The 25,396-nt window shown below is 42.7% G+C and overlaps 2 protein-coding genes across 2 annotated transcripts in view; both read right to left on the bottom strand.

Annotated features, from left to right (window-relative positions):
• Positions 1–223: 223 nt before the first annotated feature.
• Positions 224–6,335, bottom strand: LOC104259170 (cytochrome c oxidase assembly protein COX18, mitochondrial). The gene is made up of 6 exons (XM_059826716.1): positions 5,988–6,335; positions 4,587–4,687; positions 3,703–3,866; positions 2,450–2,562; positions 1,304–1,411; positions 224–515 (listed from the first exon to the last, which is right to left on the bottom strand). The coding sequence occupies exons 1-6, from the start codon at positions 6,333–6,335 to the stop codon at positions 342–344; spliced, it is 1,008 nt and encodes a 335-aa protein (XP_059682699.1). The 3' UTR covers positions 224–341.
• A 1,955-nt stretch (positions 6,336–8,290) lies between these two features.
• Positions 8,291–25,396, bottom strand: part of ANKRD17 (ankyrin repeat domain 17) — a 94,005-nt gene continuing 76,899 nt past the window's right edge. Inside the window, exons 21-34 of the mRNA XM_059826715.1 lie at positions 24,886–25,061; positions 23,898–24,060; positions 23,031–23,126; positions 21,709–21,825; positions 20,715–20,886; positions 19,457–19,904; positions 18,896–19,051; positions 18,510–18,659; positions 16,333–17,981; positions 14,272–14,469; positions 12,943–13,191; positions 10,846–11,021; positions 10,333–10,497; positions 8,291–8,874 (exon numbers count right to left, since the gene is read on the bottom strand). Of these exons, the coding sequence (XP_059682698.1) occupies positions 8,815–8,874; positions 10,333–10,497; positions 10,846–11,021; positions 12,943–13,191; positions 14,272–14,469; positions 16,333–17,981; positions 18,510–18,659; positions 18,896–19,051; positions 19,457–19,904; positions 20,715–20,886; positions 21,709–21,825; positions 23,031–23,126; positions 23,898–24,060; positions 24,886–25,061 (3,975 nt within the window). The 3' untranslated portion in view covers positions 8,291–8,814. The remainder of the gene's footprint in view (positions 8,875–10,332; positions 10,498–10,845; positions 11,022–12,942; positions 13,192–14,271; positions 14,470–16,332; positions 17,982–18,509; positions 18,660–18,895; positions 19,052–19,456; positions 19,905–20,714; positions 20,887–21,708; positions 21,826–23,030; positions 23,127–23,897; positions 24,061–24,885; positions 25,062–25,396) is intronic.

The raw sequence follows: 25,396 nt of genomic DNA, 5'->3' as shown, positions 1-25,396 counted from the left end.
CTTTTCACTAGCCCGTAGGTCAGATCAGCTTCGCTACAAGAAAGCAGCCTATATGCGTCCCAGTTTTATTTAATATTCCTTACAATAATTCCTTACAATAATTCAGGAAACAAACCTGTATTACTGGACTATTCTAATTGCAAAATGACCACCCTCGAAACAAAACTTCGCAATAAACACACATTTGTGCTGAATGATCATTCGTTATGGCCAGACAGTCAATGCTTTATTTGGAAAATAAATATAATCCCAGCTGCAACATTTTACACCTCAATAAACCAGCACTACTTAATTACCCACGCAACATTTGTGGGACAGCTCTTCCAACAGTTCCAACATCATCATTTCTTAAAACCGTATTTGGTAGTCAAGGCAGACACAATATCCCTGTAAGGAGTATCCGAGTCAGATTTGGTCCTTGGTATGTAACACAGTCGACGAAAGGTCAGAGAACGCAGCAAGAGATTGTGCGAGAGTCCCACGAAGCTCGAGGACAGCCAGTACAACGCCATGGACTGCAACGAGACAAATACTGAGTTCAGCCTCCCCAGATGCAATGAAAACGTTACAATTTCAGGCAGCTCTTCACAAACCACAACCACTGGTTGCTGCCACTTATCGAGAAAAATAACTCACCTAAAACCACTCCTCTCAATAACAATAATGGCTTCCATTTCAAATGCATTTTTCACTCTTTCTCAACTCTTCTGGGAAAAAAGAGAGTCATCTACACTGAAGTTTGACAACAGTTCATAAATTAATTCATATTAAACTTGCTTAAACGTCTCTATTTCAGAGTGTAAGTTGATGAACAAACTAGATACTTGGTTTTTGCTAACCACTGCAAAAATATTCAAAAGTAGAACACGTGGTAAAAAATGAGAATTACTTTAAGAAGATTGTGGCAAACATCCTAATCTAAGTGCTATGCTGTTTTCCTCTTACAGTAAGCAAACACTTTGCAAACCTTTGTCTCTATGCTCTTATATAAAGCTTTCCTCTCATTTTTGAGATCACAAAAGGGATGCTACCTCGCTCCGAAAGTCCTTCCAAGCCCTAGTTTGCAAAAATGATGTTCAGAAACAGTAAGTTTGCAGATTCTTCCCTCTTAGACAAAAACATTCCAAATGCGTTAAACATGTAAACGTATACGTAGACAAAACATCTTATTTGTTTTAGGGCACCCTGTATTAGAGAGTATGGTCTATTAAATACGCCAGGCATTTGGGCTGCTCTTTAAGCACTAGGAACATACCAGACTCACAGGCTAACGGACACACCATTAAGACTCCAAACAACTTACAGAGGGGACTGATGCAGCAACAGGGATCATTACAACTGACACCGCTCGAAAGAAATGCGTAGCAAGCTTCTGGAACCTGGAAACTTCCTTTTTTTGCGCAGCAAAGATCTGAAATGGGAGAAACCCACATTAATAAACAAATTCTTTTTGAAACGACTAAAATGAGAAAAAAGGCAACAGAGGGGTTTCCTGTAACCCAGCACTCTTTCTCACTTATTACTTTCATTTTGCATCCTCCATTTCAATTAACATACTGCCTACAATCTTTCATTTAACTTGTATGATGTTTGACATGTTCAGTCCTCTGTAGAGAATACTGTACCAACCTAGCAGAGTACCTAACAATCATTTCAAGGTAGCGTAACTTTACACAGTCACTTCTGTGCATCTGGAAGTTCCAACGTCTCAGCCTGAAGCACAGCCCTCAGAAAAGTCTGCCAACAGGAGACAGACCAGAACCGGTTGATAGATAAACTGAACAAAATCAGGTCTACGGTCACATACTGACTTTTGTTCTCTAAGACAGGCTCAGTCCACATGACGTAGAAGAAAATGGGAGTAAAAATGAAATCCAGAGGATTAGAGTTTGATGAGAACACCTAACAGAAAAATCAAGAAGAAAAATATTTCCATTAAGTTACCCCCAAAAATGGGAAATGAAGACTCTTCTCTTGTTTCTGTTGATTCACCTCCCCAGCAATCTGAAAAAGTTCTGGATTTTTTCAATTTATTAAGACCACATAATAGCATCAGTTTTGACCACAAGGCAGTACATATTACTGGGGGGGGAGGGCGCAGAGGGAAACAAAAAGCCCCAGATGTCCTTTTGGATGCTTAACACCTGGGAGGCTCATTAGAAATTCATTCTAACAGAAACTTCAGAGTCAACTTTACTGAGGCTCAAATAAAGCCAATGAAGTATCTCAGACATGTCACATAAGAATTTGCCATCTCTAAACAAGACATCCACACAATCAAATGCATGGAACAATTAAGTTATTTTTCAATTCTGGCCAATGCTTTTAAAGCAGTCATAATCTGAAACTGCCATTATGTTACCATGTTTTGTAACTGGGTAGTATTGTCTTGCAACTCTATAATAAGAATTATCCTTTTGCAATCATCCTATTTATTCCACCAACATACCTCCACTATCAGCAAATTCACGAGCCCAAGCGAAACTGGCAAAATCCATGTAGAATCTGGTGCAGTGAGGTCTGTAAACCACAACGCTCCGCCTGATGAAAACTGTTCTTGAACTACACGAGTAGTTTAAAGAAAACATGAAATTAAGTCTGATTTTCTACCGCAAGTTAGTTAAAACCATACCATGTATCACAAACAAATCATTCACGTTTCTAGGTATGTTTTATCTACACAATATATAATATTAAAGCAGAAATCATTGGTTTAACAGATCACACGTCAAGGCAGCTTGCTATCAACACAAGTAAAAAACGGTGGGAGATACAAGCTGCGATCCAGCCTAGCTCATGACAGCCACTGATTCAGGTGAACCAGCAATAAAAACTAGCTTGATCTCAACCACCATTTTACAAGCTAACGAGGAAAATATGCAATGTAGTAACCTACAGTGACTACCTATTTGGTGTTTTTGAAATAATTATATTTTTTTAATAACTATGTAAGTCATTACATTTTTGTTTGGAAGAAAAATGATAAGCTCTCTTCTAAAAAAATCAAAATATCAGTAGTTTCATTTAAAAAACCCACACACATTCACCTTGTCTATAGTACTTCACGTGAAACTTCACATGGAAGGAAAAAACCCACCAGATTAATGGTGAATGTGCTGTAGCATGGGTAATACCACTCACTAAATACACTGTTGCAAACCAGAAAAATCCCAAGACAATTTTTTTTTTCTAGTAACCCTGTCTTCAGAAGACCACAAAATAATTAAACGCTCACACGGCCTAACAAAATGCCTCACGTTGTTCCCAGCGCTCAGACCCTGACACTGCTTTTAAAGAGGCATCCCACAAAGCTCAGAACACTACTGCAAATAACGAGAGCGTATCAGCAGAGATCAGGGATGCCCTGGATGCTGCAAAGACAGACCTGCTGGAAGAGTTCAAACCAAAGAAAAGTACAGGTGTGGTCCAGACATGAGTTCTTTGGTTGTATGAACCGTGCTTTAATCTCATACAACACGTAGAACGTACCTCATCAACATCTTTGAAATTAATTTTTATTTTTATCAGAGATTTATCTATGCCTAAATGACATTAAGCTTAAAAACTTAGTAGTGGAGCAATTTTTTACATCAGCTTATATGTCAAGCTCAGGACATTGTTTTCTTTAACCAATGAAGCATCTGTAAACACACTAACTGAACAAAAAAAAGACCGTTAAGAGTGTTTGTTCAGATTAATCACCTTCCGAGTCCGTGGCACCAACACTGCAGTTGCGCAAAGCGAGGGACACGCAAACCCACATTGGAATCTGTACCCACATCAATAAAGTGGCTTTGAAGGGATGGCAGTTGTCTCGAATGTACAGTTCCGTAATAATCCTCCGTAGGTTTTTCTTAAAGTGGAACCTTTTAGAAAGGAAAAAAAAAAAGTCTTCTCACAGTACCTGTTACAGAGTAACTTCTCAAATTCTGAAATAACAATTCCACAGGCTGTGCACATCACATTGGCCTCTTCAGGTGCAGCTCTGAAAACCTGAAAGTCTTCCCTTGTCAGACATGCCTCTCCTTTGCCATCCCCCTTCTGTCACAGCTTTGAGCCCTCTTGCTATAAGCAGCTTTTCACAACAAAGTTTCCCATTATCAATGGCAGCTACCAGTAACTTGTCTGATACTTCATTTCACAGTGCTTTTTGTCTGAACTACGATGTAACTTTCTCAATAGAGAGGCAATCAGTTAGTTCCGTGATCCTCAGTACACCAGCAGTCCTACTGCAGAGCGTGTGGTACTACGCTAAGGAAGGAACAGGACCACAACCATTCCACCCTCAAGTTCCAGCAACATCTAGATACCATGTAGCTAAGGCAACTTTAGCCACAAGTAGAGACAGCAAAAACAATCCTGGATTTGGCTCTGTAGTCGTAAGCCTATCACAAGTTCAGAGCTTTAAAATGGCTATACTCCGAAGGGCAATAGAACAAACACAAGTAAGTTGTAGAAGCGGTAAGAAAACCTACGCTTTGGGCAACGGCAGATTCCTTCTTTAAGACTGTTGTTTGTAGGACTCTCCCTCCTGCTACCCCTCAATTTGCAATGGATTTATAAGGTATATACAATCGCCATCTTACCTGGCCACCTTTTCAGACCAACCCAGTTGCTTTCCACGCACAAAAACTTCATAGCGAAGACGCTCAGCTAGCGTTTTAATCTCAGGCTGCAAATTTTCCAACTAGCTAAAAAAAAGGAAAAACCTTTATGCACAGTTACAAGTAACAACCACTCCCTCTCCCCACCTGATGCTGTAGAGATATTAAAAATGGCTGTGAAGGACAAGGCACTGTGAAGACCTTTTCTCTTTAAACAAAATGAAAACGTGAAGATACTAGCGAGAAGTATTTACAGTAACAATCAAAGATACTATCTTACTATGAAATCAAATAAATACAGAATTAGATTTTTGTGTGTGTGTGAATAAACATCTTTTTGTCTTCATTGAGGAATTGTGACCAGCTACTTTACTTAACAAAAAAACCTTTAACGCCACTTCAAAAACATTTAAAGCCCAGCAGGACACACAACTTGGCAGGCACCGAAGTCACTACCCTGAGGAATAAGAAAAGACCCCGTTACGCAAGAATACAATATATTTGCTTTTGCAATCAAAAGAAACGGAAAAAATGAACAAACATTATGGTAAAAAAGCAAAACAAAAATGCCCCACTGCAATAAAATAATTAAATAACGCTCTTCTGCAGTACCACTCTTGGAGTGACGGTGAGTGAAGAACCCCGTCCCAGAACCGCACCTGCATTTACCAGCCTGACCTTCACGCAGGTGAGGAACAAAGACCCAATGGATTCCCAACCGCCGGCAGCTGTGGAGCCCCGACCTCCAGTCCTCGTTAGCGTGTGAGGAGCACGGAGGAGGAGGAGGAGACCCCCCGACCTCTACCAGCGGCTGCGAAGGCTCCCTCACCCCCGCAGGCACAGGGAATAACCTCCCTAGAAAGGGCAGCCCTCCTCGCTTGTGAGGAAAAAGGGGTATTTAGAGACTGCTGACGGCTCGTTCACCTCCCGTGTTCCTCGGGGCAGCTTTAGCCCGAGCTCTGTTCCAGTTCACGCTCACGCCCCGCGGCTCTCCCTCTCAGCCAGCTCGCTTTCCCCGTAGTCACCGCGGAAAGGCGCGTTCCCCGTTCCCAGCTTTACCCCGACCTCGCCTGCCCGCGGCGGGACCAACGCGGGTGAGTAACGGCAGGAAAACCTGCCGGCAGCCGCCGTGCCCTCCCCTCCCCTCCGCCACCGCGGGCACACCCCGGCAAAGGGAGAAACCGCGGCCGTGACCGCCCGGCAGCCCTCTCCTGGGAAGGTACCGGCCCGGCCTGGAACACCCCACCCGCGCCTCTGCCGCCCAACACCGCTCCCGCCGGGAACCGCCGGCCGCGCCCCTCCCTCAGCCAGCGAGGGCGCTGCGGGCCGGGGCGGCCCCCCCAGGCTGCCCTCAGGACGCAGGGCCGGCGGCCGGGGACCCACCTTGGCCAGGAGGCGGCCCTGGTGCGCGGCGAGCGGCAAGGTGACGGCGGAGCGGAGCAGGGCGGCGCCGCACACGATGGCGGCCCACCAGGGCAGCCCCGCGGCCGCCTGCAGCGCCACCAACCCCTCCTCCGCCCAGTGCACGGGCGCCGACTGCGCCACCCACTCGTACCAGCCGCCGCCCGGCCCCGCCGACACCGTCGCGACCGTTAAGCGCCCGCTCGGCGCGCGAGCGACGCCCGCCCCGCGCGCCCCCCAGCCCCGCGCGCACGGCGGCAGCTGCCGCGCCAGCCGCCACATGGCTCGCGGGTCGTGCAAGGAGAAGACGCCGGGCCCCGCCCCGCGCATGCGCCAGCGGCGCACGGGCAGCGCGCACGCTCCCAGCGCCGCGGCGGCCACGCTGACTAAGGGCAGGAGGAAGGGCAGGGGCCCGGCCAGGGGAGAGGGGCGGGGCGCGAGTCCCGGCTCCCGCCGCGGGGTTGGGCTCCTGCGCCGAGCTCAGCGCCCACAGCTGGGCCCCACTGGCCCCTACTCACCTCCTCCAGGGCCAGGAGAGGGGAGAAGGCGGCAGAGCGCCCAGGCAGCTGCCGATCGCTCCCCCAGGGTCACCGCGCCGCCGGCCTGCGGGATTCAGCCCCCGCACAGCGCCGATGCCTGAGGAGGGTCCTGTTCCTTTTTCTTATAGAAAGGGCTTAGCAGAGTATGTTCCTTTTTTTATTGGTCAAAGAAGAAGCATCACATTTGAAATATTAAAAAAAACATCTATCTGATGGAAAAAAAGAGGTTCCTCACACAGACCTCTAACGCGCCCAGGATTTCATTGAACAAGGCCCGTGCCACAAAGGTAGCAGCGAGCTTGCCCTGGGCACAGCTTGACTTCAGTAAGAAACTGTTTTTTGACCCACAGGAGTCAGAGTCGTAATAAACAGTGAGCACTGTGTCTCAATAGGCTTATTTCAGAATAAGAATGCAAATCATCCTCACTAGTACTGAAGCCTTAAGCGAAAAATTCTAGTAGAGGACCACAGGTCATACAGGAGACAGGGAGGGCACTGCGCCTCACTCACAGTAAGGTGCTGAAATGGAGTTTCAATCATTTTTCCTACCAGTTCTTCGGTTTGGTATATCCATTGTGCTGTAACCACTTCTTCAGACAATGTATTTCAGGTGATCAGAGAGCTGGGAAGAGGAGCTTGCTTTTATTTGGAGCACTACCCAAGGGTGTGGATATGGACCCTGGTTCACACAAACCTCCTGGACACCTCAGAAGTATCACAATATTTAAAAGGCAGGAGGTTTCTTTGGACAAATGGTTTTTTTCTTCTGGCTTTCAAAGGAGTACCATAATAAATACAAAACAGCACTTCAATTCCAGCCTTCACCGCTGCCCGTTTAACTCATCTTGGTATTTCTTCCCCAGATTATCTCTCAGGATAGTAACTTACAACAGAAGGGTTGACTCCAAGTAACACAGCAAGGAAAAAACAAGCTTTCCTTCAGCCTTCTTCCACACAGAATAACAGCAACAGATCACGCTCACCCTTACTTGTCCTGCACAAAAAACATTTGACTTGTAGATCTACTTTAAACCACACATGCACAAACTGTACGGGGACCATGACTAGAGCTGTGTGTCACTGCAGACTGAGTCCTGCCTCACAGGGCCCCTGAGACTTCGCCTCCCACTGTACTGCTGTTCACTCCAAGCAAGCGCAAGTGAAGAAGGTGACAGCTCCTGATGATGACAGTAAGCAAATTCTCACTTGGACTTTGCCAAATAAACCTTCACAGGGCAGTGACCCAGCTTGGAGCAAGACATTGTCTACTAGAACAAAGCCACTTACTCCAAAACAAGCCTTCCTTTGGGGACTGTTTTCATCACTGAAGCTTGCTAAAACTGCAAGTTAAGGGTCTCATTCTGGAACTAACACACACCACGGATGTATGTTGTGAAATGGCTGTTGTAGGCAAAGGAAGGAACCAGAGCAACGGAAGCTCTGGGAGCACTCATGGAACAGAACAGACCTTGCTCCATCAACCCACCTTTCTGTAGCGTGATACATTTACCCCGTTCACTGGGCAAGTAGGGGAATTCAGTGTGGAGACTACTCTGAATGTACCAAAAGGCTGTTTTCTCAAACGCTTTTTGCTGAAAAGTATTTCACAGAAAGAAAATGGAAACTCTTAATATCTGGTTACAACTCATGTATGCCTTCTCAAAAAAATCCAACACACATTTGGAAAAAGCCCTCTGATAATGCCCGTTATTTTTACAAGGTACTTAAATTACACCAGTAGAAAAGTTATGCTTATTAATAGTTTAATGTATGAAGGAAACATCCAGATTTCTGAATATGAAGGTACATATCTCACATTAATTTAAGTCTACATAAAGTAGAGCCTCTATACTGACATATTGAAATTTACTTTCTGCTTAGCCATTTGTTATGTAAACAATTGTACATTTATTTGCCATTCTAAAACTTCAGGATCAAGTTTACATAATTTTGCTAAATTTCTGTGTTTGCTCAGAAGCAGTTTACAGTACTAAAACCAACCAGCCAAAGAACAGCTTCAACAGAAAGTTATGTCAAAAAAAAAAAAGGAAAGGGAAGAATAAAGGCTAACTAAGTTGAAACGTATGATGGTGGGGAATGGGCGGTCACAATGTTCACAGAAAAAGGTCAGTTAGTAAGTTCTTCTGCAAAAAGCCTACACACTTCAGTCAAGCACATCAGTAGAATGATCTGGGAGCACATAAACTGTTTCTGCCATTTGTGTTTTCCTCCGCAAAAAAGGAATCTAAAGGCTAGCAAGTTGATCCCACTCAGCCAAGCTGGTTCATATGCACACTGTTCATGTGAGGTGTCCAAGTTCCAGTCCACACCTGAAAGAGAAAGCTTCATTTAATGCCATGTTTCACGGCAGCTCAAAACAGTTCAGGAGTCAAAATTACACTGCAGCGCTTACGGTTTTCATGGCACCCAAGTAAAGCCCAACATCAGACAACATGGCAATCAACCATCAAACTACACTGAGTTCCTTTCAGCACATATTTTATCCTGCTGTAATTCAGGTGAGCAAAGAGGGAAACGGGGTTTTAATCTTTCTGCCTTCTTCACCTTGGCCAAAGGGCCCACCTTCCTCTTCCTTTCTACTTAGTGCCAAAAACCAGTTTCACCTAGCCTGACTGCTTCCCTTCATAGCAAAAACGCATACCAACACCCTCAGCTCCAGGGAAACCCAAGTGTAACAAAGTAAAGCCTTCTTTGGGGGACAAAGTTTTCTCACTAAACCAGAAGTCACCTCGTAACGGTCACGAGCCACTTCAGAGCAATACATGAACTGTGGCCAAACAACAAACTGCCTCTTCTTCTGCACATCTATCGTCTGCCAGAGCTGGGAGCTGCTGTTTGCAGCTTGGATGATTCCCAAGCAAATTAAGTCCAGGAATATCTTTTTTTTTTAATAACGGTATAACAGAGCTCACTGTATAATTAAAAATGAACACAGGATATAATATAACAAGAGCTACTGATGATCCATTATAACATTAGTTGCTGGCTCAGTACAAACAAGAGGTTTATGGGAACATAATCCCTGTACCTAAATTATATTTAGTGGACATGCCTATAAGTCAGGCAAGATCAGAGCAGCAGACAAGAGAGCTACTTACTCCCTTCCTACATGAACTCCTAACACAGTGAAGACATCATACCTTTCAGAGCTTAGCAATGATCCTTTAGACCCAATACTGTTCTCCCTTTTTGGGAAAGGAAAGCTTAGGTAACAGCAAATAAATGGCTTTTCTCACAAAAGCAAATTGATTGTCTTTTCCCAAATGCAGAACTGCACGACAGAAATCATGGTAATTTTGAGTAAAATATACAGTGTAAAACTATGTTTTCAATCCAGACCTGCCTACAAGACATCATCAAAGAAGCTGATCTGCAGTAATTAACCAGGTGTCTACTTTGATTAAACAGGCAGCTTCTCTGAGCTCAGCTGGAAGCAAGGTTCCCCATTCTCAAGCACAAATATAAATATGTTCACTGAAGTAACTACTGCACACTCCTTTGAACTGCATTAACCTACTGAGGCTGATTTTTTCCTCGGGACAAGTTACACTTGTTTTTGGAGAGATGACTAATGTTTATAAGTTGTCAGTAAGCACATACAGCTGTCAGTACTGTAGTGAGTAGGGGGGCTGTATCAGCTCCTTAGAGACACGAACAAAAAGAAGAAATGCTACGCTATATTTTAATGCTTTCTAACAGCTAGGATCTTATCTTCACCACACTCTAAGTTATAACAAAATTGCTAATATAAAAATTGAAAAAATTACCGTCTGAGGCCCGTTATTTTCTGTGGAATTTGAAACCATCTTTATCAGCGAGTTCCAAGATGGGTCAGCAGCATGAGGCCCATTAAATATAGGGCCTCCAGTACCATCTGTGATGGGGGCTACAGGAGGAATCATTGCATTCCCATACACAGAAAAAGGCATACCCTTAGGGGGAGGAAAAAGCAAGTATCAGTACGTATTCTTAAACACTGCTACTATTGCACATACAGAATGACAAAAGGGGATTTGTGTTAAAGAAATTCTCCATTCTAAGACAGTAATGAAATGCCTGAATTTAAGAAAAACCTTTCTAGGCATATATTTATTACATCATGGACAAGTTACTTTTTATTAGATCTAGACTTCTGCAATACTGTGAGGGCTAGTAGGCGTTTTAGCTTACGCATGCTCAACTGCACAGGGAACGATACCTCCGTGTTGTTCACCTGCCTCACACACTGACAAACGGAAATCAAGCGGTACCGCGTGTATCAAGTCCAAGAAGGTCATTACCCCGACTTTCGGGAAGTCCATGTATCCTGCAGGAACGGGCTGATGGAATGTACCGGAAGGCGTTACGATTCCCGTGCTGTCTCTCTCCATGGCTTGGTGCGAGAACACCCCTGGGTCAGACATAGGCCTGTGGATCATGTGGCTCCCCATTCCACTGTGACACCAGTCCACTTTATCTAACAACACAGAAGACACAGCAACAGCATTATACATGACACCCGCTAATCATCCATTTTCCAGCCTAAATGTCTGCACACCGTAACATTTTGAAAAGTGACATTTGCTCACCCTGCAGTTCCTATGCATCTACCTGCATTAAAACTTAGGTGCATGTGGGATGGAGAGCATCAGAAATGGCACCCGCACGTAACTGTTACTCCACGTCAGGAACCCTGAGCCAGTGCAAGGAGTTTTGAATAGTTATACGCAACCGAAGCATCACCTCTGCAATCCTCCTTCATTTGAAAGGGAAAGCTGGCATTTGTGCTAACTCTTCCTCCTCTAAAAACCTACGTTCCTTGTGCGTTTGGTGCTGTGAAAGGGGTACGTATGCTATGAAGGCTACTTGTTCCACTTCATTACCATTCTTTCATGAACTATTTAATGAACTAAGAGACAGAGAAGCACTTTTGAAAAGCAAAACCAGAAAATGACCAGCTGGAGACGTGTGCTCATGTTCTAATTGCATGGATTCATTCAAGGCAGCTTAGTATTGTTACTACAGTTCAAACCTCAGACATCCAGAAAACCAATTTTTCAAAACAAAACATGAGGAAGTTACATTTGGAGGGGCTGAGAAGGAATACAGAAATATTCCTGAAGCCATCCTACTACTCAACAAGAGAAGAGGCAATCCCAAGCTGAAGCGAAAACCAAAATGTTGAAGTAATCAAACAAAGCAGAAAGAAAGCAGCATTCTGAAAGCAGAGACAGACATGAAGGGCAACTTCTACACCTAGACAATGCAAATAAAAATACTGAATTTTTAAAGCCTTAATGATGAATAGCCTCTTGCTACACAGATGGTTAAAAGACCACTAGTGAAGTAAAGAAAGTTTGGATACATCCTACCTATTTTGTATTTGCGGAAAAAACCCCAGGACAGTATACTTGTTGCATGCGAAGCATGGGCACAGTCAGTCTACTAAAACCTCAAGCTGTTTGGACTCCTTAGTCAAGCAGCGGACCAGGTTGTTCAGAGAGGCTGAGCAGTTTCCATGCTTGGAGGTTTTCAAGATCAGAGTGGATAAAGCCCCGAGCAATCCTCTTCGACCTCATAGCAAATCCCGTTTTGGGCAGGAGGTTGAGATGACCTCCAGAGGTCCATTCCAACACCATCTCATGATTCCCTCTCCCATCATCCCAAGCAAAAAAAAAAAAACCACTAACAACCCAAACAAAACAAAACACAACCCCAAAAAAACCAACTTGAAACAAGTTCAGCAGTCTCCTACAGATTGCATCCAAGAATCCTGAAGTGTTTGCTGAGAAAAAGTTGTCCCATCAGTAACTTAAGTTTTTACTGAATTCTGAAATACTGATTTCTATGTGACTACAGGTGAGCCAAGAGACTTGTGTTAGTAAAAACGCAAATGGCACGACTGGGAAGAACAAAGAGAACTCAAACTCATAGAAACATAAATTGCACCATCCTCAACACAAAAAGCTCTGTCTTGACTGAGAATTGAAGTTAGGTATCAACTCCTAATGTAGACAATCATCTGTTTATCAACAGAAAGAAAGCATACAGTTATCTTGAGACACCTTCATTTCCCCTCTTCCTAAGTCTAATCATCCTCACTCAGTTCATCCCTGTAAACCCTGTGGTTTTATTTTCCCCCGTTGTTTCTTGCTTTGAGTAACAAGTCTTCACAGCCAGGGTGCTTCAGAACCCCTGAGATTTTCTGAGACCTTGTTAAAGCACAATTAAGAGGATAGGAGGTCAAACAGAAGTCCCTGCTCCAACTCCTTCGGTAAGAGCACTCCCACATTTTGAGGCACTCACTCCTGCATGGTCTTTCAGCTCCAAAGGCAAATTAGGAGAACACAACATTGTGGTCAATTGCAAGCACCGGGAAATCTATTAACGCTACGTACCTTGACTGCCACCTATACCTTCGAAGGACCAGATCCCACTATGTCCCACCGGAGCAGCTAAGTTGCTCCCGATAACAGATGGAGTAGAAGTTCCAGTTTGTCTAATACGTGCAGACCGTTCAGTCCCAATTGGAACAGGAACTTTTCTGTCCTGAGAAACGTTACTGGGTTTTTCTGATCCCAAGGACACTGCTGAAGGGGTGGGAGATGGTGCTCGTACTCCAGAAGACACGGACTGAGCAGGAGATTCTGCAACAAAATCAATGACAGCACTTAGTAATGGCAGCCAGATCCTCTCAAGTCACCACAAACCTACCCTTTCATGTCAAGCCATACATCAAACAAGTGCAAATGGGTAGTTTGTTAATGCCAGATTCATACAGAAAACACTTCAGGATAATTTTAGTGGTTATACTTTGAGATCAGAGAGACATTCACCATCATTTTAGTCTCTTACATAAAATAATTATCATGCCCTGCCAGCTCAGCTACTGGACATAGACCGCAACCGATCACAACAGACAACGGTTCAAAATCTTAACTAAGCCCTACTGTGCGTATCAGCAACAGAGGATTTGAGGATTATACCCAAAAGTATAGCTAAAATAAACCCATGTTGTTGTTGGGTTGGTTTGCGTTTGCTTCTTCCTGTTTGGGTTTTCTTTTTTTTTTTTGGTTTATGTCTTTTTGTTCTCTGTGGGGTTTTTTTGTGGGTTTTGTTTGTCATTATTTTTGCCAGTAAACCAGACTAACTTACTCCCTGAATAAGCCAGCACTCAACAGTTTATTTGTTTTCTGTCCAAAAAGCTCCTCTACATAGCCAAAACCGCAGGGGCCAAAGGTGGAGGAAGGTACCAGAATTTGTCCTAAGTTATTTTCTCCTGGAATACATCACATAGCTCTGTTTTAAGACCATCAGAAAAACTAAGCAATCACCACCATTGAGCTAGCTTTAGTAGAACGTTACATGGCTTACACAACTCACATTTGGCATATTACCTTCACAAACCAAAAACCCAACCTTTTCTTTGCAAGATGACTAAAAGAACGTCATATATGTCAACAGGCCAACGTTAACTGCAGCAAGAGTAAGGAACTCCGCAATAGCATGACCTTAGCTGTTAAAACAACCACACTGCAGATCAGAACTTACAGAAGAAAATTTTATCTCAAATTCTGTGATCGCATAAAGGTTTAACACACATATCCAAAAACCTGAAGTTAAAAAAATGAAGAAAACTAGAAAAGCCTACCTAAAATAAGCAGTGCATGAGGCCACTTTATTTGTACAATAGCTTCTAAACTAGCTTCCCACTGACTAGAACTCACCATTTGATGCTGATGAACATGGAGGCAATAAACTAAGTGGGGAAAAATGCTGTCTGTTAAAATTAGCAGCTGCAGGTGCTCCGCCAAGAGGTGTCCCAGGCGCATATATCTGACCTCCCGAAAGGTTTGAGGCAAAATTACCCAGGTGTGTAGAAGAAGGTGTTACAGAAGCATAGGGTGAATCCATACTGACAATACCTATGAGAGAAATTGGCACAAATGACTCTCGGTACTCCAAGATCTCTGTGAAGAGGTCGCCCCTATCATGGAAATAATAAAGCCAGAAGGAAAACTTTTATCCAGTCAGTTGTTGGGGGGGAGTTGTTACTATTCTTCAAAGAGAACCAGGAGTCTTAAGCTTCATGCTCTGCAAATCTTGGCAGTATGTGGCAGTTGTGCTGTATATAGAAATCAAAAATGTTTCTTACATTATCATGCAGGTACCTTGAACGCAAGTAAGTTAAGGGAGTATAATACATGTTCTGATATGACTGGACATGGGAAAAGTAAATAAGGATTTTATTAACCTGTAATTTACATTTTGTAGGTTTATGAAGTATGATTTTCTACCCAAAATGGTGGAAATACTACTAAAGATTTGAAGACCTTCTCCATTTGTTTTTTATTTGACAGAATGGTGTCTATATACACTATCAACACCGAAGTGGTGTTTTTTCCAACCCAGGGATACATTTTCACTTGCTTAGGAAAACAGTATTTTATTAAGACCGAATAGCACCAATTAGCCAAGGTATTAAAAACACAAGAATTACTACCCCCTTAATACTCTCCTCAATGATTAAAGTGCAAAAAAAAACCTTAGGATTTTAAGTTTCAAAAACTGTTAAGGAAGCTTGTTACCACCAACTGCTGTGGCACTTGTCTTTCTCCTACTCATAAAGCACGTGACAAAACATTTAAATTTGTAGTTTTAGTTAGGGGAAAAAAAAAAATCCCTTCCCCAGTGACAGGCAGAGGAATCAAGCAGCACAGTACCTGCCTCCTCCTCCTCTTCATCATCTGTTACCAAGATCCAACCTCTAATTTTTGTCAAATTCTTCAGGCTCTCAGGGGCTACTTTCCTACGAACTCATGTAACATTTCCTGACTCTATAGACACCTCCAACTTAATCTATCGTGCCTGCAGCCTTCCACAAGAGAAATTGCTGAGATAACAGTAGGTTAGAGCACTGCTTTTACACAGGAGCTGACAGGCATACTCAAGTGGTACTCGGCACACGAGTGTGACAAAGTGAAAATGCTAAGTAGTACATTAAGTTGACAAAATTCGCAGGGAGCGCCTCAAAAGCTGCTCAATGCTATGGTTTTCACAAATATGAAAAAACTAGCTGTTTTAGCTCTCAACTCATAAACGAAACTACATAAACAACTTGCAGGCCCTACTAAAACAGGCACAGATAGTACAAACTGTGTGTGTAATTTCCAGAAGCTACGGAACAAGTTCTGTGACAACCCCCTTAGGCTCTGTTTGTGCAGAAGGCTAAACACCTCACTACCAAATTCAGGAAGTCAATGACATTACGTTTTTTGACAAAATTTGGCAGTTAAGAGAACACACCTCTTATTACAAGTTCACATCAAAACACAATCTTTTTTAATCATCCTAACACTCTGAAGATGCTGCATGTTTTTCTGCAGCCTCGGGACAAGAAGCAAGTTATCACAAACTAGAATAGTTATTAGCTGGTGACTGGGAAGGGAGGTGGAGACAACAGTGAAGTGTTTTATTATTTCAGCTATCACAGAAGTGTAGACTGGAATGGCAAAAAGAATGCCTGAGCTCAACTTTTATCAAGTTTATCAGCTGCAAAATTTGTATTAGATTTGACAGATGGCACTTAAAAGGAAGATTAATTCAACTTCGCTTACAGAAACAACAACAAACTATATTACAGCACCCTTTCGTTGCAGGGCAGACAGTGATTTACTATAAATGACCACAAAAGATGAAGCAGAAAGTATTACGTGTTCAAAATCAAAACATGCAGCAGTTATTACTTCAGCGTACTATTAAGATACGAATGCAAAACACAGACTTACCTGAGGGACTTGGAGCTGGCCTCTGTAACGGTGGCCTAAAACCTGGGGCTTTGGAAGTATCAGACTGATGTAAAGGATCTGAATTTGGCAAAAACGAAGACTTTCCTGATAGCATAGATTCTGGTGTCGTCTGAGACGAAACAACGGAACCACCCCAGAAGGCATGAGCAGACGTAGGACTGTTTTCAAACAACGTACTAAAGGGCCCAAATGGTAAAGTCGCACTGAAATTGTTACCCATAGACTTGTTTGCTGGATGGGCTGAATTCTGAGAAGCACTTTGTGTACTTAAGGTAGAAGGAAGCTGCACTGAAGAAGGAACACTGTGGGGCCTTTTGATGTGATTAACGTTCAGGACTGCGACAGAAGAATTTTGCACAGGAGCTGGATTCTTATGGACACTACCTGTTCCATGGACAGGCGGTCTGATGGCTGGGGTTTCCATCTTAGCTGCAGGCTGAGAAGACCCCATTGATGTCTGAGACATGGGATAAGTCATCGGGGCATTTGTTGGACCTGCCACAGGAGCAGATGAGCTTGTCGCTGCCAAATTTGGAGGCACAACCATTCGAGGATCTGGTGCAGAAACCTGAGGTTGCTGAAGAGGGGGTCTTGCCTCTTGCAGAGGAGCTCCCGGGGGCTGCTGATGAGCGGGATGCACAGATGAGCTGCCAGTACCAGAACTGGGCTGCCTACTGCTGTTCGAGCTGCTCGTTTCCGCTGCTGGTGGACTACCCACTTCCGGATCAGACGAAGGCGCACCTTTATTTGGAGAGGTTGCTCCGCAGTCGGAAGGACTGCTTCTGGAAACGCCTGCTGGCTGCGCAGGAGGAGAAGGAGACGAGGGGGAAGATGCAGGGTAGTGTTCTTTGGCAGTAGGAATCGGATACGTGGCATTTGTAGGCGCTGTGCTCGTGTTACTCGCCGTGGTCGTCACTGTGGTCGTTGTGGCGTTTGATGTCTTCACGACCGTGACAAAAAGCTGTCTTCTGACTGAAGGTGAACTTGGACTGCCGTTTGCAGAAGAACCAGGCACAGTAGAAGCCACTGAACTTGTTGTAGCTGTTGGACTAGTTGTCAAAGAACTTGCTGAATTCACCTGAGAACCACTGCTGTTCTGACTGTTATGGCGAGGCACCATGTGAGGTTTCGGCGAGTTGGTAGCTCTTGCAGGGCTCAACGGCCTAACAGGAAACGGACCCCATGTGGACTGAGCTGGTGGGAAAGTACCTCCGAAGTGTGTCATGGGCAACCGAGGTGGACGGATTTGCTGGAAAGTCTGAGCAGCGAGTAAAGCGTGTGCAAACTGTGGAGGAGGATATGCTAATGGAAGAGAAACTTGGAAACCAGGCCGCACATTATTCACTGTGTTCTTAATGGTTTTGTGAGTGGACGCTGAAGAAATTGCAGGCACGGTGAGAGCGGAGGCAGTCTGAGATGTTGACGAAGCAGCTACGGTGGTCACTTTGATGCCCACAAGAGAACTGTTAGCAGCTGTAGTGGAGGCAGGTGCCGACGACCCTATTTTGGAGTTTGCAGCCGAACTTTTCAAACGGTTCTTTGGAATAAGTTCATCAATTTCCTTATCTGGATCCTTAATCAGAGCATTGATCAATTGCGTGGCCTGTCTTGTTGATTCTGTGCCACCCCTACAAAAAAGGAAGGAAGGGAAAAGGGAAAGCTCATCTAAAGCATTTACATACATTATAGCAGAGTACCTCCAACACATGCTCCAGCCTGTCTTCCAACCCGCTAACACAGACAGAAAATTAACTGTCTATCTGAAGACTGAGCTTGGTTTGTTCTTGCTGCTGACAATTATTTAAGAAGCTCAAGTTGAAAACTCTAACTCCTAAAAAACCCAGATGATTTAAATGTTTACTTCCCCTAAATACGCCTACATATTTAGCCACATGTAAACAAGTCTAAACACAGAATCCTAACGTTTACACTCCACCTTACCTCACAAGGCTTCTTTTGTACGAACGCCATAGTACCAATTGGCAGTCATTCTCTGCTTCCCCACCCCATTCGTCTCCCCTGCCTCAAAGAAGCAACTGTCTCAAAGCGATCCTTCAAGGGACAATGACATCAAGCCTGTTGATTTGTCTATGCAGAAAAGTGTTCTACAACGAAAAAATCCCCAGAGTAATGAGCAAATCAAGCAACCTGCTTACCTTATCGTTATTATTCTATCTCCAGTTTTGTCCTTCTGTTTGTCAATGTCTATGTGCGCTCCCGTGCACTCACGTATGGCGTTGATGTTACATCCTCCTCTGCCAATGACTCTGGATATTACAGTTGATGGAACAGAAACCTTCTTGGATCTATACAAAAAAGAAACAATATTTAACTGGGAAACACTTCCATGGCACTCAGCAGTGGGCAGGCTGGTCAAAACAGTGTTACAATTCATGACTCAACCTATACAGCAGTAATTTTGTGAAATCTCTCAGGTCTGCTAAGAAGGTGGTCATTCCGTAACCCCAGACAGGGCTACACCAGATAAAACATTCTGAAAAAGAACATCAACAAGGGGGAGTTAGGGGAATGTTTTGCTTACCTTCTCACAACTTCTTTCCATCCTTCTTCCCTTTTCTGACCACGTTTAGGACTAGCAATGGTTAGCTTTCCATTTGGAGAAGAAAGGGGAGAAGGACCAGATTTTGTGCAAGTAGACAAGGAATTATTCGTCACTTCGTTAATAACTTCAGACAACCTTTAAAAGAAATTAAATGCTATCATCATGCAGTCAAAAAAAAAAAGGAAGAATCACTTGCATTTTGCCCACTCTCCAGTCCACCCCACAGATTTTTCTCTTCTAGCACAAAAGCACTGTTCTTAAGAAGTTACTTGAATTGAGATGCTTGCATCTCAGAATACCCCAACAATTCCATAATTCCGGATCCACGGTGATGTTTCTTGCTTCCGAAGCTACTACTAAGTTCAAGTTCATACTGCAACAATGTTTGATACTCCTCAGACACACTACAGCCAGGACACACTGCCTCATTCACTTCCTAACAACTGATTCAATAACGCAAGTCCGGGAAGACAAGGGCGCAGTATTCAACTGTAGGGCAACAACCACCTTAAAATGGCATGCATGGTCACAACAACTTACTTTATGGATGATTTGCCAGTAACTGCTTTCCTCTCATCCTTTGGACAAGTGACAAGAACCGATGGTTGCTTTTTGTTGCTCTGTGTGTTAGTAACAGCTGTGGAAGAATGATTGTCACTTTTGTGGCTGCTGTTGCTATTGCTGCTTTCATCGCTACAGCTGGAAATCCTCATATTGTCACTATCACCACTTTCACTAGTACTGCTGCTCTTAGATTCACCATTCACTTTTTCTGGTTGGCTATAGGAAATTGGGAGTTGATCATCAAATATAATCTGAACGTTATCAGGGGTTACTTTGTTTTTCCTGTTTTTCCTTTTGGAGCTTGTTGTGGTGATGGTATTATTCCTCTTCCCATGGGAACCTGCTAATGTTGTCCAAGTTGCAGATATACCTATGGTGGTTGTAGTGGTAGCACTAGGAGGCTCCATGGGGACCTCTGGATCATCTGATGGAAGAGTGAAGAAACAGTATGAATTTAGCTGGCTTGAGGAAGCTTGTGTGGTTTTGTTTTCCAAATCAGACCTGTCCTATCAAATGACCGATGAGTAACTTCACAAGACTCCAAGAAACATGCAGAACCACTAACTAAGCGGACATCTGTAAAACTATTACATATGTCATACCAGGGAGCCTCTACCCTTGTTTATATTAACCCACACAGAATTTCATTCTTTTCTTGGAACAAATGCAGTAGCAATTTAACAAATGTGAAATTGAATTCAGGCATGGCAAAACAGGGACAAGCAATTTGGGGACATAAACAAGCATATGGAACAGCAGAAAGCAACTGTCACGTCCTCCCTTTCTTTCAGCATATCAGAGTGAGGGAACCATCAGTGAAAACCAGTTCTCAGTACACCACATTAAACTCACTGCCATAAGGTACAGAAGAACCAGGTTTCGATGGATAAGAAGAGAATGATACATATTGGGAATTTCCATACTGCCAGTTTTTTCATCTAATCATTTTTATGATTTTGTTTGTAAGCTAAAAAAAAATAATTGACCTGGTTTTAAGTATCAGGACCCGGAAGAAAAGAAACAAGCCAAAACCATCCTCATGGTAAAGTTAACCCATAACTCTCACTGAACCCATCATGCTAGTCTACGGGCTTAAATAGAAACGGTAAAAAAAAGGAAAGCTCAGCAGGTCATAAGAAAACTCGTATTCAAGTTTTGACAAGAAAAGCCACTTTTAATACTGGGAATAAAATCAAGGCCGCGTTTCAAAAATAAGGCAAATATTTTAAATCACCTTCAGCTTTTAGCTTCTCTTTCTCCTGAGCAGCTTGAAGTTCAAAATTCTCTTTATTTTTTGCTTCTATTTCTTCTAGTTTTCGTCTTTGTTCTTCTTTTTTCTTCCTCCTTTTCTCCTTCCTTTTCTCTCTTTTGGCAGCCAACGCCAGTCTCCTGCTTTCTTCCCTTAGCTTCAAGTCAAGCACATGGCACAGTATTACCAAGATGTCCCAAGCATTTCAAGAAACTCAAGTGCTTTCTATTTCCTAGGAAGCTGAACGTGCATTTTAGACTCACATATTTACAAAACAGAAGCTAAACTCTCTAGGATCCATATTTTTATGTATTTACTTCTTCTGAACAGATTGTTCATTCATGTTAACAGAAGGTTAGTGTAGAAACAGAGGACAGACACCATGCAAACTTAAGTCAGAGTTTTTCAAGACACATTTTCAGGATTCTTTGCGCAACCTTGTATGTCTTGGCAGTACAGTCCAAACAACACCCACCTCCCTTTCAAAGACTAGAACATGAAATGGTTTCACCTAGCTCGAATGTAAAGCATGCACTCACTTGACACTATACTTGTACTTTGATTTCTCTGTTAGATTTTTACTACAGTACTATGGTTTTAGTTATGTTACTAGCAGTTATTTTTTTTAATTTTTACAACACAAAACAGGGTTTAGACCTAAAATCCACACCAATGTGACTGGAAAATGCCCATCTATCATGCACTGGCCAAGAAATCATAGTCAGTAATCCTTCTTTTGGTACAAAATTATTCCAGAAAAAAAAGTTACATTGGAGTTTCTTGATCCAATTTCTCTGAATAACAATCAAAGTTCGAAGATTACCTGTACAAGGTGCTCAGCTCTAGACACTCCAAATATGATAATTACACATACTCCCATACTTGAATACGTACTTTCACCGACCTTACAATCTTGCAGGAACGTGAAACTGGAATTTTAACAAATAAATATTCACAGCTCCAAACTCTTTCCACTTGCCTTCTCCAAGTCCAGTTCCTCTAAAAGAATGCTTGCATTTTTGTTGGCTTCAGCGGCCTGTCTATCTTTGGCTTGAACAATTGATTCCATACACAGGTGGCACTTCTTCAGCATCTCCTAAAATGATGGAAGTACATCAACCCTCTGTCTGAACAAGTAACACTGCGTGTGTTTGAATGTATGATTACATTACAAGGGTAAGCTTGAGATAACTGTTGCATTACTCGCACAGGAGTTTAAGGGAGGAGAACTTTAGATTCCCTACAGTAAGTTCCTCTTCATGCCCAACCTTGCAAACTGATATTCCAGTCACACGTGTAACATGCAGTAAGTTATATCTCAGTGTGCTATAAACAGTACAAAGACAGTTCATAACCTATGCCCAGTATCAAGACCAAAAAATTCCATGAAATAAAAGGCGAAGGGTCCAAAAGGTGAAGCGACTGCAGAAATAAAAATATATCATAAAGCGAGGCTTTTTTTTTTTTTTAGACACTTGGGAAATACATGAATACTATAGTATTCATAGTGCTACTCAAACCTATATTGGCTTTATAGCACTGACAATGTTTAAATACATAAGGTGCCTAACATCATGGAAGCAGACAGTGCTCACAGCCACTGGCAATAAAACACATACTGAAGCACCTCTTCAGCCTCAACATGCTCGTCACAACTTGACACGCAGAAAGACAACAACTCAACTGCAGCACAGTGCATCAGTGAAGAGATAGAAGCATTACAACTGTATTTCTGCACCAGTTGCTATTCTTGTTTCTCTTACTACAACAGTTTTTTCCCTATTCATCTGCACTGAAGACAAACCAAATGAAGTTAACCTCCACAGGGAAGACCAGCAGTCCACTTAACATGCTATAAGAAACCACTTTACTGTCAATTATGTTTTCTATCTTCTTGCTAGTAAAAACTTTTTTTACACGATTGTGAATCTTCATACTTAAGCTCACACACACTCTTAACAGAAGCTCATAGTATTACCTCCACCCCACTGCAAAAGCCATCATAAATTCAGTACAAACTTGCTCAAGAGGAAGGCAGGCAGAGCAGAGTGAGGTAATGGCTGGGAGAACACTTGAAAATAAGCATGGATAATAAATAACACCACCTTTACTACGGCGCACAAAGTTTCTGTGGCCGCACGTTCCCATTTTTTGCAACGTTTTTTCTGAAAAATTCTGATGGGACTCATCATTTGGCTGAAATCTGGTGTGCCAGGAAGCTAACGACCATTCCTAACATCGACTTTAAAGCTGAGTCACAGCACTATTCCTTCTCAACTATTTTCTTTCTTACAATCTTACCTTATCAGTAATTGTTGCTATGTATCTCATGCATTCTGAGTCGGAGGGAAACTGGTTTACTTCTTTCACTAGGTAGCGCACCACTTTTACATGACCCTGAAAAAAAAATTTCAAGGACAATATTTTATATCGGGCCAGCTGCTTCTGGTTTGCAAAGAAACACTTTAGTCCAAGCGTTCATTGCAAAATATTTATTTTCAACTCCTTCAAATGATGCTCTCAGCACTTATTGGGGTTCTTTTGAATCTTTATCACCTCCTAAACCAGTGAGGCATGTTTTTTCCATTTATGGCTGAAGAGAAGGCAAGCAGTTACAGCACCTGTTGTCAGGTTGCCCTTACTCCAGCCATACTTTCACATAATTCTGCCTTTTACTTTGGAAACTACCAAATGCCCAGCTCTGGCAACTTGACAGTTGCAGGCTCCTACAGTCATCTGCAATTTTTCAAGTACTGCAGCACTTGAACTACACTCCCTTGCTAACAACAATTATCTCTAGAGCTAAATTGGGCTAAACCGCACTTTTCTTTTGACAAAAGTGCCCATCCTCTCTTGCCTAAGAAACCAATCCAATTTCCCCCCTGTTCTATCACATATTCCCCCTCTCTGCACAAACACACTGCAATTTTCACCTCTCAGACCTGTGACAGCCAGCCTCAGTGAAGTGCCTCTAAAGCAAATTTCTACTAGAATTTAACACAGATAATATACAGGTGACACACATACCTATTTTTGAAGATTCAATGCCAAGTATTAGTTGACATTTTTAATTATGTAGTTTCTGGTAGCTACGTACTATTCATAACAACCGTATAGGGACGATTGAGACAATACTCGCTAAGACGAAAGCTGAACCTGATATTGTACCTTTCGAAAGGCTGCCATAAGAGGAGTTATTTTCCTGTTATCAGCAGCATCCACATCAGCTCCAGCCTGAACTAGCAGTTGGACAACATCTAGATGCCCTCCATTTGCTGCCAGCCACAGCGGAGTATTCCCCTTCTTGTTACGCACATCAATGTGAGCTCCTCTACAAAAACAAACACATTCAATCAAAACTCTGGACCAGATTTTTGTTTCATGTATCAACTGGACATGCAACACAAGAACAATAGGGTAAAATTCAGTACTCGTTTTTACATCAAACATATGCATTCACAGAGTGCTTCAGCTTCCAAAATTTTATTTTTGTTTCTTCTGACACTGTCAAGAGCCTCAACTCAGCCTAAAAACATTTTTAATACTCTAAATGATGTGTTTGTCAGCTGTCTCTGAGGCTTCTCTAATTACTTCATTAACTCCCATCCATCAGTACACCGTATTCTTCATTAGCTTAGTCAGAACAACTTAAAACATTTCAAGTGCAAGCCAACAACCAGTGCGACTACTTGGAAAATGACATACCCAAAAACTACTCAGGAAAGATAATTACACTGAATGTGCATCATTATCGATCTAAAAAAAAATGAAATTATGAAGATGTATGTTTTGTGCGCATCTTCTGTTGTTTAAGGACTTAACAGTACCATCGAAGATGGCTGTGTGTTGTGATTATGAGTACCATATATGCAAACTTTACAAGAAATTGTTATTTCTAAAATTCATGATTCAGTGAGACAGGAAAAACTGAATTGGTCCATTTGGGCAAAATCAAACACTAACACCAAAGAGAACTTAGTTTGGTCACTTTTGATAAATAAAAATACATAGTAATGGTCGACAGTCACAGAACCCTTCCATTTCCTACCCTGTAGTGTATATTGGGAATTATTATTGTATATTGGGAAAGATTAGTCATCAGTAAGGCCATATTCAAGATGGTTTTCTTCAAGCAGCACACTTGCAAATACAGTACCTGCTAATGAGAAGCTCACAGAATTTGTAATGCCCTTTGTCTGCTGCAATGGTTAAAGCTGTATCTCTTGAGGAAGGTACCGGAGGAGCATTTACATCTGCACCTTTGTCCAGCAGAACTCTGCCCACTTCTGCGTATCCACCAGAAGCTGCTTCCATTAACGGTGTGAGACCAGTCTAAGACAAGCAAGCAGGAAAAATAAGCAATTAGTTGGGGGCGAGGGGGGTGGGAGTGTTTTTACTTGAGAGCCAGTTTTTATTTCAACTTGTTTCAACATATTTCTACTTCTGGTGGACATATTCCAATTGTGACCTGGCCAATTTTGTACCAGCTTAGCAACATTTTGAAAGTGAGCTCATCTTGAGCTGGCTCGAGAAGAGAAGAGCTTTCATTGACCAGCACAGTGCACAGTGGCCCTCTGCGCTGCACAGTGCTGAGGAATTCAAAGCCTACTGCTGTCAGTTGCTCAAAACTAACCCAACCAGCCTTGAACCGATGAGGATCATCAGCA

Source organism: Gavia stellata, chromosome 19 (genome assembly GCF_030936135.1).
Source record: "Gavia stellata isolate bGavSte3 chromosome 19, bGavSte3.hap2, whole genome shotgun sequence".
NCBI classification, from domain to species: domain Eukaryota; kingdom Metazoa; phylum Chordata; class Aves; order Gaviiformes; family Gaviidae; genus Gavia; species Gavia stellata.
The sequence above is the reverse complement of the archived record's forward strand: the minus strand, read 5'-3'. Positions and strand labels throughout refer to the sequence as shown.

Coding starts and splice junctions, on each gene's coding strand:
- LOC104259170 (XM_059826716.1), bottom strand. CDS start 6,335: ATGCGCGGGGCGGGGCCCGGCGTCTTCTCCTTGCACGACCCGCGAGCC. Junction 4,688..5,987: donor AGGGCCGCCTCCTGGCCAAG/GTGGGTCCCCGG, acceptor TTTTTTAGCTAG/TTGGAAAATTTGCAGCCTGA. Junction 1,412..2,449: donor TGAATTTGCTGATAGTGGAG/GTATGTTGGTGG, acceptor CTCCCATTTCAG/ATCTTTGCTGCGCAAAAAAA.